This window comes from Vulpes vulpes, chromosome 14 (genome assembly GCF_048418805.1).
Source record: "Vulpes vulpes isolate BD-2025 chromosome 14, VulVul3, whole genome shotgun sequence".
Taxonomy (NCBI): domain Eukaryota; kingdom Metazoa; phylum Chordata; class Mammalia; order Carnivora; family Canidae; genus Vulpes; species Vulpes vulpes.
Window position 1 is genome coordinate 23,367,421 of NC_132793.1, and position 13,100 is coordinate 23,380,520.

Here is a 13,100-nt window from a genome sequence, read left to right on the forward strand (position 1 = left end):
TTGGGCTCCTTGCAAATACCCTCTGGTCCCCCTGAGGGTTTTAGTTACATAAAAATATCGGGAACGTAAAATTTTACAATATGATCAGCACAGCACAAACTAGATTTCTAACCTTTGACTAGAAACATATATGGAAGGCTTTGTGTTTTAAACTGCCCCCTTCCCAGCCTCCTAGCCTTCATGAGAGGTCATTGTACAGCTCTTTCCATGGTCACTGTTCTCTTCCCTTTTACTGGAGGGCAAAACTAGGGCAGAGAAATAATTTTTATTCACTTCTGAAAGGTTACAGTAATAAAGAAACTCTTGTTAACATCAGAGAACGTTGCAGCCAAGAGTTTTCACAGTCTGGCATTGTTTATTTTACATGTAATTTGGAACCTTCTGCACTCTTAAAATATTGGCACAAAAATGTTTTAACTGTTGAAGTACTTCATTGCATGCAGCAGTAGTGTGGTGTCAGAGGGGCAGCAGGGCTCTAGAGAGCTCTTTTGCCCTGTTCCTGTTGGAGAGAAAAATGGTGTAAGTGTGCATATGTATGTATGTGCACATCCACATCCACTCAACTGTAGATTATCCTCTCTGCATTTAGAATTAAGAACTTTCTCTGTTCTGATGAATGTACACGTTTCCCTTTATTTAACGATGAGAATGGTATAACAATCCTGCTTCCCTGTTCCATGGGAAGCTGCCATGGAACTGCCAGCAAGTACAGAGCTTCCCTTATTTATGTATTTGATATAATTTTTCATTATCCTCTTTCTCTCACACATACCCTTTATTAATGCTTTTCTTTTACTTTTTTTTTTTTCTTTTTGGTTGAGATGTTTATTTTGGGCCAGATTCTGACAGGCATTCTACAGATCTTGTCTCACTTACAAATTGCCTGGTTAGAGAGAAGAGTGTGCCCATTTTGCAGCTGAAGAGAACTGAGGGGCAGAAAAAGTCAAAGAACTAGGCTGTGGCCACCATAGTAAGTCACAAGTCCAGGTCTGACTGATTTTCAAACTTTTGGCCATACCACAGGCCTTTCATTAGAAGCCAACTTGAACCTTTTTTGGAAGTAGGTAGAATACAGGAACAAGCAAATGAACTAATGACTAACCTATTCATTGACAGGATCACTGGTGTTGATCGAGATAGTAATACACAGAAGTATCTGGCTCTATCAAATGTTTGATTTTTTTCTTTAAGATTTTATTTATTTATGTATTTGAGAGAGAGAGAGAGTACACAGCAGGGGGAGAGTAGAGGGAGAGGGAGTAAACAGACTTCCTGCTGAGCATGGAGCCCAGTGAGGCTATCCCAGGACCCTGAGATCACGACCTGGGCCAGAGTCAGATGTTTAACCAAGTCACCCAGGTGCCCCATCAAAGGCTTTTTGTTGTTATTGTTTTCATAGGTTGAAATTAAGAAGGATCCCATTATTAAATGGGAAGAGTGTTGGAGTGGTGATTGGGTTTCCATAGTACCAGGCTCTGCTTGGCTCTTAGAGTTTGGAGGACCTTCCCTTTCCCCCATCTGCTTTTTGTCCTATGGGCTTAAAATAGAGCTATTTATATTAAGCTTGCTAAGACCCAGGGATTCCCCAAGTCTGATCATACTCTCTCTAACCTGTCTGGTCTGCAAACAGTGGCCTGCTGCCCCATAAGCTCTTCTTCCCTCAAATCTTTCTTCCTTGGTCTCCAAAATGGAGCATTGGCAAAAGAGGCAGAGGTTACCCCCACCTGGGCACCTCCTGGGCTCTATAGAGCTGTCAAGCCAGAACCTTTTCCAGGGATCTCCAACAGAGGCCTCCTTCCTCTGCAGGAGTTCTACTCTGCCTCTGAGAAAAGGATGCTCTGCTGTCACGTATGTATGTATGTAACTTCCCAAGCACTTAACTCCTATCATAGGGGCTTTGGAGCCAGACAGACGTGGGTTCTAATCATACTGTGCCATAATTAAGACCTGAGCAAATCTCTTAACCTTACGTACCTCCACTCCTTTCTCTGTAAGATGAGTCACATACAGTGTGTGACTTCAACAGTATACTAGTAAAGACTTAGCACAGTGCTTGGCACATTTTAGTAACTTGATAAAATGGGCACTGTTTGGACCCTTCCTATAACACCTAGCATTGGCTGCCTTATTTCAAGAAGATGAATGTACACATCTGTCATGCCTCACTGGATTCTGACTCTCCGGAGGACAGAGATCATATTTTTCATCTTTGTATTCTCTGTTCTGCCTGGCATAGGTCATGTGCATTGCAGGCACTCAGGTGATGTTGGCTGAATCTGTTAGGATGACTTGGACAGAGCACAGCGGCCATGAATGTTTTAGTTTCTCCATCTGAACCTGGGGAAATAGTAACCCCTTATTTTGGAGCCTTTGAGGACAATTTAAAACGATATGTGTGAAGTGTTTGGAGCCCTTTGAAAGGAGGGTACTGGGGAAATTAATGGTGTTTTTGCTGTTCTTGGGAAAGCCCTTTGTGGTTCCCAGCGAATAAATTACTTGGAGTGAGTTTTCTAACACCTCCTACTCTGCTCTGTTCAACTAAGGCTTTTTTTTTTTTTTTTTTTTTTAAATTACTGTCTGCTGTAATACTTCTTTTGCTCTGACTTATAAAGATATATATTTTTGGTTTTGGACTTTTGACTCCTTTCTGCTCCCAGGAGAGAAATTTCTATCAGAATAATAAAAGGTGTAAACTGTGTGTGTTGCCCCTTTTGTGGGCTTTGGGCAGTTCAGCTGCTGGGGTTAAGAATCAGCAGACTTGTGGTTTGTGCCTGGTTGTGGGGGAAGTAGGAGACCATTCCCATTAAGCACTCAGTGGCATTCTCAGTGTCTCCCACACTACTACTTTTATCCCTGTCCTATGCCCTTCTGCTAAGATTCTTTGGATTTCAAATGAATTCTAGTGTCTTTGGTATTTTGAGTCCAGATAATTTATGGCTATACCCCTTCTCTTTCAAAGACAGGAAGTGTTTATCCTCTACTGTGCCTGCCAAAAAAGATCCTCCTCCTAGAGGAAGGAGAGGAGGGGAGAGTCGAAAAACTACTCACTAGTTTTGGAGTCAAAAGACTAAGGAATTAAACACGGGTTCACCATTAATCAGCAGACGCAGGTGAAGAGTCTAGACGAGATTATTTCTCTCTCTTTTTAAAGATTTATTTATTAATTTTTAGAGCAAGAAAGAGTGCACACATGAGAGTTGGGGTGTGGTAGAGGGAGAAAGAGAATCCCAAGCAGACTCCCCACTGAGCATGGAGCCTGATGTGGGGCTTAATCCCATGACCCCAGTATCATCACCTGAGCTGAAACCAAGAGTTGGACACCTAACAGACTGAACTACCTAGGCACCCCTGGCCCATATTATTTTTAAGAGCCCTTCCAGCTTGAAAAAATATGAGATAAGAGTTTTCCAGTCCAGCATAGAATTCACAGGAGGGAACAGCAGTTTGTCAGACTTCCAACTTACTCTCCAAGCTTCTTTTGCTCTGTAGCCTTGGAAGAACTTGGTCCTTTCCCTATTATCCTCAGCTCAAAGGCCCAGAAGAGACTAGAGTGGTTTGGGGACCAGAGGGGGATTCAGAACATGCTGGAGTTATCTGGTCTGAAGCCGTGGGTAGACATGGATGGCAGAAGAATCCCACTTGGTGATGACCCTCAGATGCTGTTTTAAGGAAGTCCAGACTGCTCTGGCTGATGGCAGGAAGCCTAAGTCAGGGCTAGCTCTCACTGGTCAGAACTGCAAAGCAGTCAGCGTTTATATTTTGTGCCATTTCAGTGGCTGGCAATCTCCTTGGAGTTTGACAGGCACAAAGATGATCCTAATTTAATCTTTTCCAGTTGAGGACACTTAGTCCTGGCAAGAAAAAAACTAGTTTGTTTGGGGGTCACAATAGCAGAGCAGAGATTAAAACTCACTGTTGATTCATTCTCTTCTTTTCAGTACATCGTACTATCCCCTTTGCTGTTCTCTAGAGCTGCTATACATACCTCCATTTGTCTTCCTAGGTTACTGCTCTTTTGATCATTCTCTCTTAAGGTCAGTGTTCTAGTGCCTAGCACAGTGCTTAGTACATAATAGGCCTTCATCAAATATTAGTGAATAAGTAAATGAACTCACAGAGTCTATTCCTAACTTCTTATCAGAATGAGAATCAGTTCTCTACTGCTACCTTACCTGATAAACTCATTCATACTAAATTGTTGATGGATGCTAATAGGATAATGTTTTAATGGTCCCAGATAACTTTTGCATTTTTAGCAATGTTAATAGTGTCTTCAGCAAAAGGAATGATTGTAGTAGCACTGTGGGGAGCTCTTAGGGTAAGGCAAGATTATTAGTACCCTTCACTCTGTGTCCTACCAGAAGGTAGGCAACTGTCTGCGCTTTACTCCTGTGAGTTTAATCCTGCACTGGACACTACCAGAGGACAGTGGCTCTATTAAAGATGGGATGACTACGTGAAAAACTTCTGAAAGTTAAGGGGGGGGGGTCACACCTGGGGTACAGTAGAGACAGACATTGGTTATAGCTGCCCTGGATGTGCTGTACTTCCGGATCCATTGGTGAGGCAGTTCTAACAGTCCTCTTCCCCATTTCCCTAAAATGGTGGGTGAAAATCCTGTGGTGATAGACCTGAAGGGGCCTAGCTAGAAAGCAGGGACTTCTTCCTCCACGTCAATGCTATCTGTTGTAGCTGCTCTTTCTGAGTGGCAGTGATATGCAACATAAATGTAACACGTCTGGTCCTCCAAGGAGCAGGAAGAACCACAACCACTCTCTGGACATGAGCTGTATTACTGACGCTTACATCTAGTCCTGACATCCTATGTCCACTCGCTGCCGGCTGCTTCACTGATTCCCCGCCTCTTGACCCTCTTCCATCTTATATGCATCTTGCAAATCATTTAACAGCCTGGCTCATCTTCCTAAACACTGCTTATGTCAAATACTCATCACACAGAAACTCACAGTGTCTCCTGGTGACCTGCTAGCTATACGCCATCCCCTTAACCTGTCTTCAGGGTTTCTTGTGATTCGCCATCATTTGATTATCTTTTCTGCCTGCAGAGCTTTTCCTTCAGTCTCTGCACATCCACATTCTACTGACTCCCCCTAAAACTCTCCCTAACCACTCCAGATTGACATTTGTGTCTTACTTTGCCAGTATGATGGTACCTTTCTTGAGTACGAGGATCTTGGGGCATCCTCCAGTAGCCTTCTCAGGGTCCAGCACAGAGCACAGGAAATGCTTCTTGATCTGATCAAACAAGTAGTTTTGTTGCAATGCAAGAGGCTCCAGGGGAGATTAGAAAGAAAAAACTTGATGGATATTGAGATAGCTATGCTAAATATAAGGGTAAAACATATTCTGAATAATATATTCTTTTTTAAAAAAAAAGATTTTATTTATTCATTTGAGAGAAAGAGCGTATGTGTGCACAGTGGCAGCAGGGCCGGGGGCTGGCAGGAGGGAAGGCAGAGGGAGAGAGGGAGAAGCAGACCTCCCGCAGGGAGCCTGACTGGAGGGCTGGATCCCAGGACCTGGAAATCATGACCTGAGCTGAAAGCAGATGCTTAACCTAAGCCACCCAGAAACCTCTAAATAATATTTTCTTGATTAATTTTCCTCTGCTATCCCCTTGACTCTTTCTTATCTGGCACGGTGGTGGAGAGCAGAGTGATACAGATGAAGGCAGGAGGCTTTCCAGTCTCCCTCCCTCCCAGTTCCCAGATGCTCTGCACTGGCATAAAGTGTTTACTCAGTGCCTGCCATGTGCTGGGTACTGTGCTAGGGATACAGATGGGACCATGTGACCTGTCCAGGAATATGCAGTAAAGCTTCCATCACATGTTCTTGCTTCTGTCTCTTAGCAGCTTCTCCTGCCTTTACATCAGGGCTTGTCAGCATTTATCAATAGCTGACTCCCATCCTGTCCCCTCATCAGAACACCATACACAGCACTGGGCAGTTCTCATTTTAGGAGTCTTGAACAACAGGATTCGGGCAGTAGCACTAAAATTAGTATCTAACATTCTGAATATTTTATTTTATTTTATTTTTTATTATTATTATTATTTTATTTATGATAGTCACAGAGAGAGAGAGAGAGAGAGGCAGAGACATAGGCAGAGGGAGAAGCAGGCTTCATGCACCGGAGCCCGACGTGGGATTCGATCCCGGGTCTCCAGGATCGCGCCCTGGGCCAAAGACCGGCACCAAACCGCTGCGCCACCCAGGGATCCCTAACATTCTGAATATTTTATTTTGCCCTTTTCCCCTTCTTAGAATATAAGCTCTAGGAGTTCAAGTATTGTGTCTCTCTCCCCACCCCCTTTTTTTTTAAGATTTTATTTTTAAGTAATCGACACCCAATATGGGGCTCTAACTCACAACCCCAAGATCAGGAGTCGCACGCTCTACAACTCAGCCAGCCAGGCACCCCTGAATTGGCTCTTGTTTATTGCTAGAACAGTGTTTGGTGGATGGTTAATACTGAATATACATCTGTAGATGAAAGCACAATTGAATTTTTCCCCCTCCAGGTCCAGCAGCATTATTCATTTTATGGCTCTGTTAAGGATTGTTTTATTCATTTATTCATTTAGGGAATACTTTTGTCCCTCACCATGTGCTAATCTCCAAATCCTTTTGGTAGAAGGTATACTAGAGAGAAATGATCTTACAGGGCTTACAGTCACTAGCCTATGGCAAAAAGAGAAATGAAGTCGAATCTTTCCTAGATTCAGTTCTACACTACATAGATGAACCAGTAAGATTTGAGTTCACCTGTTTTGTTTGTTTGTTTGTTTTGTTGTATTTTCACTGCAGACTTTCCTAGGGAGGCTGGCCCAGCACAGTACTGAGTATGATGGCAGGAAGGTGCGGGAAACTAGGCAGCCCCCAGGGTCTGAAAGGTGGAATGGAGCCTGGCAGCCTGGCACCTCTGCTTAGGTGGAGAAATGGGTTGGGTTTGTAACTTGCTTTCTAACGCAGAATCTCAGTGGTTGAGAGCCCTTGGACAGCAAAGCCAGACTAGGCTCAGACCCCACGCCAGCTGTGTGACCTTGGGTAAGGTCCATAGTGTCTGTGCTTCCATTTTTTCTCTGTAGAAAGGTATGGCTATTGTATGTACCTCACCTTACAGTAGTATGGGGGTGTAAATGAGTTATCACATGTGAGACTCTTTTATTACTAGGTATTTGTATCTGGCATGATAATTAAAATAGAAAAAAAAAAGGCAGTTTTCATAGTTTAGATGGCAAAACTGAATCTCAGAGATTTGTCTTCCAGAGTCACAGTGTGAGGAAATGGAGCTACTTGGGCCTAGAGTTTACTTAAATTTCAAAGCATTTCTAAGGTCCAAGTGGAACTTGAATACAGATCGCCAGAGAAAGCAGCTCTTTAATAGATACAGCATCCCAACTGAGATTTTTTTTTTTTTTAAGATTTTATTCATTCATTCATGAGACACGCAGAGGGAGAAGCAGGTTCCATGCAGGGAGCCCGATGTCAGACTCGATCCTGGAACTCTGGGATCATACCCTGAGCCGAAGGCAGATGCTCAACTGCTGAGCCACCCAGGTGTCCCATCAACTGAGGTTTTCTTTTTCCTTTAGGCAAAATGTTTATACTGTTCATCTCACCATTGGCCTTCTCATTACTTGAGCAGGAGCCCTTCTACCAGAATCCAAGCTCAGCCATTCGCAGGATACTTCTATAGCATTCTTTCAGAGGAATGGCACTTGTGTTGAGTCTTGAGACAAAAGAATATTGGACTAGGACTCAGATGACATTGTTCTGTGAACATCACCATCTATGAGTGGAGTGACAGTGGGTGACTCCCCTTTCTGAGCCTTTGTTTGCTCATCTCCAGAGGAGACCAGCCTGTTTCTCAGGTTACCACAGGGGCAGTATTTGGAAAATTGTATGAATCTGAGCAGTGAGCAGTAAGGAGACAGTAGTGAAAAACAAGCATTGTCTTTGGGGATGTAGACTTTGGCCTGACCTCCTCTGCCCAGCAGGAGTCACCGTTAACATGTATGATTCAGTTACTTAGGGTAGCCTATCTCTTTTGCTCCCCGCTACTGCAGAGAAAGAGAAGACAGGACTGTTTAGTAGAAGGGCTAGGAACCTCAAGATTGGGAAGGGGGTAGATTTTGGATCCTCAGAGAATGTTGTTTTCCAGGCAGCATGATGTCTGTCTTGGAACTGCTGAGTGAGAAAGGACAGTGTTGCTTCCAGGTGTTCTGGGATGTTTAGATCTTTGGCATCCAGGACAAGCGATAGTGCCTAGGCTCCATTAGCAAAGTACTTACTAGCATGTTAATTATCCATTTTCATCTGTTTTGCTTAGATGTCTGTGCACTTGAGATGGCCAGTACTGGTGGGGAACAAGCATCCTGTAAGTTTCCCACTGTCCCCAGTCTGCTTAAATTTAATTTAAAAAATCAATTAAAAAAGTAACGTTGTGCCTGCAGCTATCTTGTACTCAGAAGTCCAGGAGTGAGATCCAGGGTATATTTGGGAGCCTGCAAGTATCTCTCGAAACCTAAGGTGTGTCAGCATCTTGCTGACAGTGATCAGACCTCATAACTGCAGGTAGAGTGCAGAGGACCCAGATGAGTGATATCCACTGATGTGTAGTGAATAGATTGCTGGGATAGAGGGTCAGGCTCGTAGGCCCTGGTGTTCTGTACTCCTGTTCCACTGGAGACGCCTGCCGGGCTCAAGCTAAGTACACATCTTGCTCATATTACATCTTGTTCAAGTAGGATTTTCCATTACTGCAACACAGGAGACATTGAGGGCACTGTGGTTGCTAAAACCCTATAAGATTGGTTGTCTGCCCTGAGTGTGACCAAGGTCAGAAAGTCATCAGCTTATGATTACATATTAACTGTTGCATTCTTTTTTCAGCTAGCATTCAGTGAGGTCTGATTACGTGTGAGTCACAGCCTCCTCCCCGTATACCTAATAATCAAATCCTGTCAATCCTGTTGTAGACATTTCTCTTGAAAGCCTTCCTTTCTCTTTATTCCTCTTTCCACTTATGTTAATTCAGTTCCTTACCAACTCTCACCTGGGCCATTGGTGCAGCCTCCTCTGGTATTCCTACCTCTGGCTTTTCCCCCTACTTTGTGGTCTGTATTTTATACTTCTCGAATTAATTTTTGGAAATAAATCTGTCCATGCGACTTCTCTGTGCTTAGACCTTTTCATGCATTCAGGGCCATTTCTAATCAAACACATACTGCCTTTCTAGTTTGGCCTCTGCTTCTTCCCATTCATGGCCTCTTTGTTACAGATTTTCCTCTGAAAATGCAGTATTTGTTTACCTCTCTATGGCTTTGCACATACTGTTCTTTCAGTCTGAGAGGTAGTAATCCCTGTTCACCCTTTAATATCTGATATAATAAATGTTGCTTTATCTCTGAAGTCTTTCATGCCCCAGAGTCACTACTGCCATTTTTTTTTTTTTTACAGTGTGCTAGGTGTTTCATTTGTGTGTGGTGTCTTTCACATGAGATCACAGATCACAGACTTCCTCAGGATAGCTACTGTGTTTCATTCGTCCTTTATGTCCACTGCATACTATAATGCCTTATATCTAGTAGGCACTCAATAGATGCTTAGTGAAAGGTACAAGACGATGTAGAATTCCACATTTGGACAGCTTGGGGTCTGCAAGGAACATAAGTTACTTCATGATACTACTGCTCAGAACAGGGTAAATATTGTAAGAGAGGCTTTAATGTATACACATGGTTAAGTCACAGATTGAAATTCTTGTTTGAGAAAAATTATTTATAATTGAGATTTTCTTTTTTTGTTGTTGTGGTAAAATATACATAATTATTATCATTTTAACCCTTAACAAGAGTACCATTTGGTGGCATTAAATGCATTCACAATGTTATGTAACCAGCACCACTATGTATACCAATTTTTTCATCATCCCCAACAAAAACTGCCTCATTTCCACTCCCCAAGTCCTGTAGCCTCCTTGCCTATCCTAGTACCTCACAGAGGGGAAATCATATAATATTTGTCCTTCTCTATCTGACTTAATTTCATTATGTATAATGTTTTCAAGGTATATGCATATTGTAGCATATTATCAGTTTCATTCCTTATTATGGCTGAATATTATTCCATTTCATGTAGATACCACATTTTGTTTATCCATTCATCTGTTGATGAATGCTTAAGCTTTTCCCACATTTGGCTATTGTGAATACTGCTGTTATGAATGTTGCTGTACAAGTATCTGTTCCAGTCTCAGCTTTCAACTCTTTTGGGTATCTACTCAGGAATGGAATTACTAGGTCATAGAGTAGTTCTGTTTAACTTTGTGAGAAATCACCAAACTGTTTCTCACAATGTTGTGCTGTTTTACATTCCTACCAGTATTGCTTGAGAATTCCAGTTTTTCTGCATCCTCGCTAACATAATTTTCCTTTTCCTTTTTTTTTTTTTTAAGTTATAGCCATCCTAATAGGTGTGAATGGAATTATTTTTTGCTTATTATACTTCAGGTGATTGCCTTGCTGATTGGTTCTACCTTGATTATTGGTCATTAATGACCACTAATAAATAAAACTTTTCACTTTCCAAACCTTGTCTTCGGTAACAGAAAACCAAAGCCTAATCAAGACTTTTGTGCACTGGCACTTGTTAGCAGAGCATAAGCCCTTTGTTAAACTTGGAGGTGTAAGCAAAAGGGCACTTCTTAGAAAGTTTCCTAGTTATTCTTCTGTATCACTTGTTATAGAACAGACAAGGATCAGAGGTCTGTTTATGTTTAACCTGTTGACTTTAGAGAGTTAGTTGAGTATTATCTCTTTAGAATGGTCAGTGAGAGAGGAAAAACTGAGTTGTCCACTTTGTGTTTTCTTACCCTGACAGTCATGAAGTTCTTGCTTTGTTCAGTCAGAAGCTCTCCTTCTTCTTCTTTTTTTTAAGATTTTATTTATTTATTCATGAGAGACACAGAGAGAGGCAGAGACTTAGGCAAGAGGGAGAAGCAGGCTCCCTGTGGGGAGTGTGATGTGGGACTTGATCCCAGGACCCTAGGATCATGACCTGAGCCAAAGGCAGATGCTGAGCCACCCAGGTGTCCCATGAAAGCTCTCCTTCTTACTTCAGACTTCTGTTAAAGTATTTTAATTTCAGGTCTAGAACACTAGCAGATGGTAGTCATGGAAATAGAGATGGTCTTGAATATTTCAGTGGAAGACACTGCTTTGAGAGAGGTGTGGGGTTTCAGAGGCTATGTGAGGACACACTGAAAGGACAGGCATGGGCCTCTTTGGTCTATAGTCGTGTTTGGAAACCATGAAAACGACAGCATCATGTACACAGACCTGCTCAACCCCTCCTCAAATCCTTGTACTCAAGGGAGCTTTTCAGAAATTTGTCAAAGTGGATGGGTATCACAATACAAGAGGTAATTATGATAGGAAATACTATATTGAGTCATTCTACAGACATGCGCTGAGCAATGCACCATCTTTGCCCTCAAGGAGCTCACAGTCTGGGGGGGGGACAAATTATAAACAGATTATTAAAATAGCACAGTATGCCTTCTTGGTGGAAATTAATTAAAATCCATGTGAAGGAAAAAGCAACAAACTTTGGGGAACTTGAAAGACTTCACAGAAAATGAAGTGATGTATCTTCTGTAAGATGAGGACAATAACATCCCCCTTTTAGGATTATTGTGAAGATTAAAGGGATAATACATAAAGCTTTTAATACAGTTGCTGGCACATGAGAGGCATTCAACAAATGTTAGCTAATGTTGTTATTATATTATTATGGAGAGGTTTTATTGAATCGATGAATGACAGTATATCCATTGATTGCACTCAACAGAGACAGACTTCAGCTAACTTAAGTAAAGAAAGGCATTTATTGGAGAGTAACTAGTGGTCACAGAATGGAAAGGAGAGTTTGACAACAGGCCTCAGGAAGCTTAGGAATCTCAGTATCTGTAACAGGAACTTTGTATAGTCTCTTTGGGATGATCCAACTTTAGCTACCTTTTATCTTTGGATGTCTCTGCTCAGAAGCAAGAGTCAGATTAGATTAGCTGGGATTCTCTGCTGATTTCTATGATGAGGGACTAGGTTTCCATGGTCAGCAGTCTGCCAACTCATATGAAGTTAGGGAGGAGTAGGTCCTGGCCCTAAGGAAGGGATGCAGAGAGTGAGTGATACTCACCTCAGGCAGTATCAGAGTAATTCCAAAATCTGCTGATCTATTGAGACTGATGATGAAAACAACCAGGCCAACTCATGGTACAGCCTCTGGACATTTCCTTTTGTCCAGAATCTTGAATGCCCCAGCTCATGACCAATGGCAACCCAGTACGACCATACCTATCTGACATTCATCACTGAAATATCTCTGGTTTCTCCATGTTTCTTCTTAAGTATGGTAGCTAGAACAAAGACTCTTAACTATTACAATTATAGAGGAAAAAAAAAACTTTTGACCTTTGTATATGGAATTTCTTTTCATATGTCCACATTAAAATTTTCTCATTTATCAGCTCATGACCAGAGATTTGCTCTGGGGCTATATTATTACTATATAAATTGTCAAAACCTTCCTTCATCCGATTACTTGTTTTTTTTTGGCTTATACATGCTACTGTGCTTTGACCTTTTTGGATCTCATCTTGTTTCTAGAATAACTTTTCAACAATTCATAGTCATTTCCATTTTATTCTTGTTTTTCAAAGTATTGGAATTAGCAGTTTTATTTTTATTTTTTTGCTCACGTGGTTCTCCCATTTCTGATGACTCATCAGAAGTAGAAAGGTGTGACATTTTAGAGAAGACACTAGATTTAGGGGTCAGCTGTCTGACATAAAAGTCATAGCACTGTCACAAGCAGGGTGTGACTTTGGGGCAAGTCCTTGAACATTTTTGAACTTCTGTTTTCTTGTTTATAGAATGGGGACAGAAGTAGCAGCTAGGTTGTGAGCTCCTAGAAGGGCAAGGTTATGGTCGTGAGGTACACATAAGATTGTATATGTGAGAAAAAAAAAAAGATTGTATATGTGAGCACATATATCAAATCAAATGTGATGTATG

At 41.8% G+C, this 13,100-nt stretch overlaps 1 protein-coding gene across 8 annotated transcripts in view; it reads left to right on the forward strand.

Moving 5' to 3' along the window:
• UQCC1 (ubiquinol-cytochrome c reductase complex assembly factor 1) overlaps positions 1-13,100 on the forward strand; it is a 99,147-nt gene that overhangs the window by 68,578 nt on the left and 17,469 nt on the right. For 3 of the 8 annotated variants that reach the window (XM_072736031.1, XM_072736032.1, XM_072736034.1), the window contains one exon: positions 8,354-8,401. The exons of the other annotated variants lie outside the window; for them this stretch is intronic. In XM_072736031.1, coding sequence (XP_072592132.1) covers positions 8,354-8,401 — 48 coding nt within the window. The remainder of the gene's footprint in view (positions 1-8,353; positions 8,402-13,100) is intronic. 8 annotated transcript variants of the gene reach the window in all.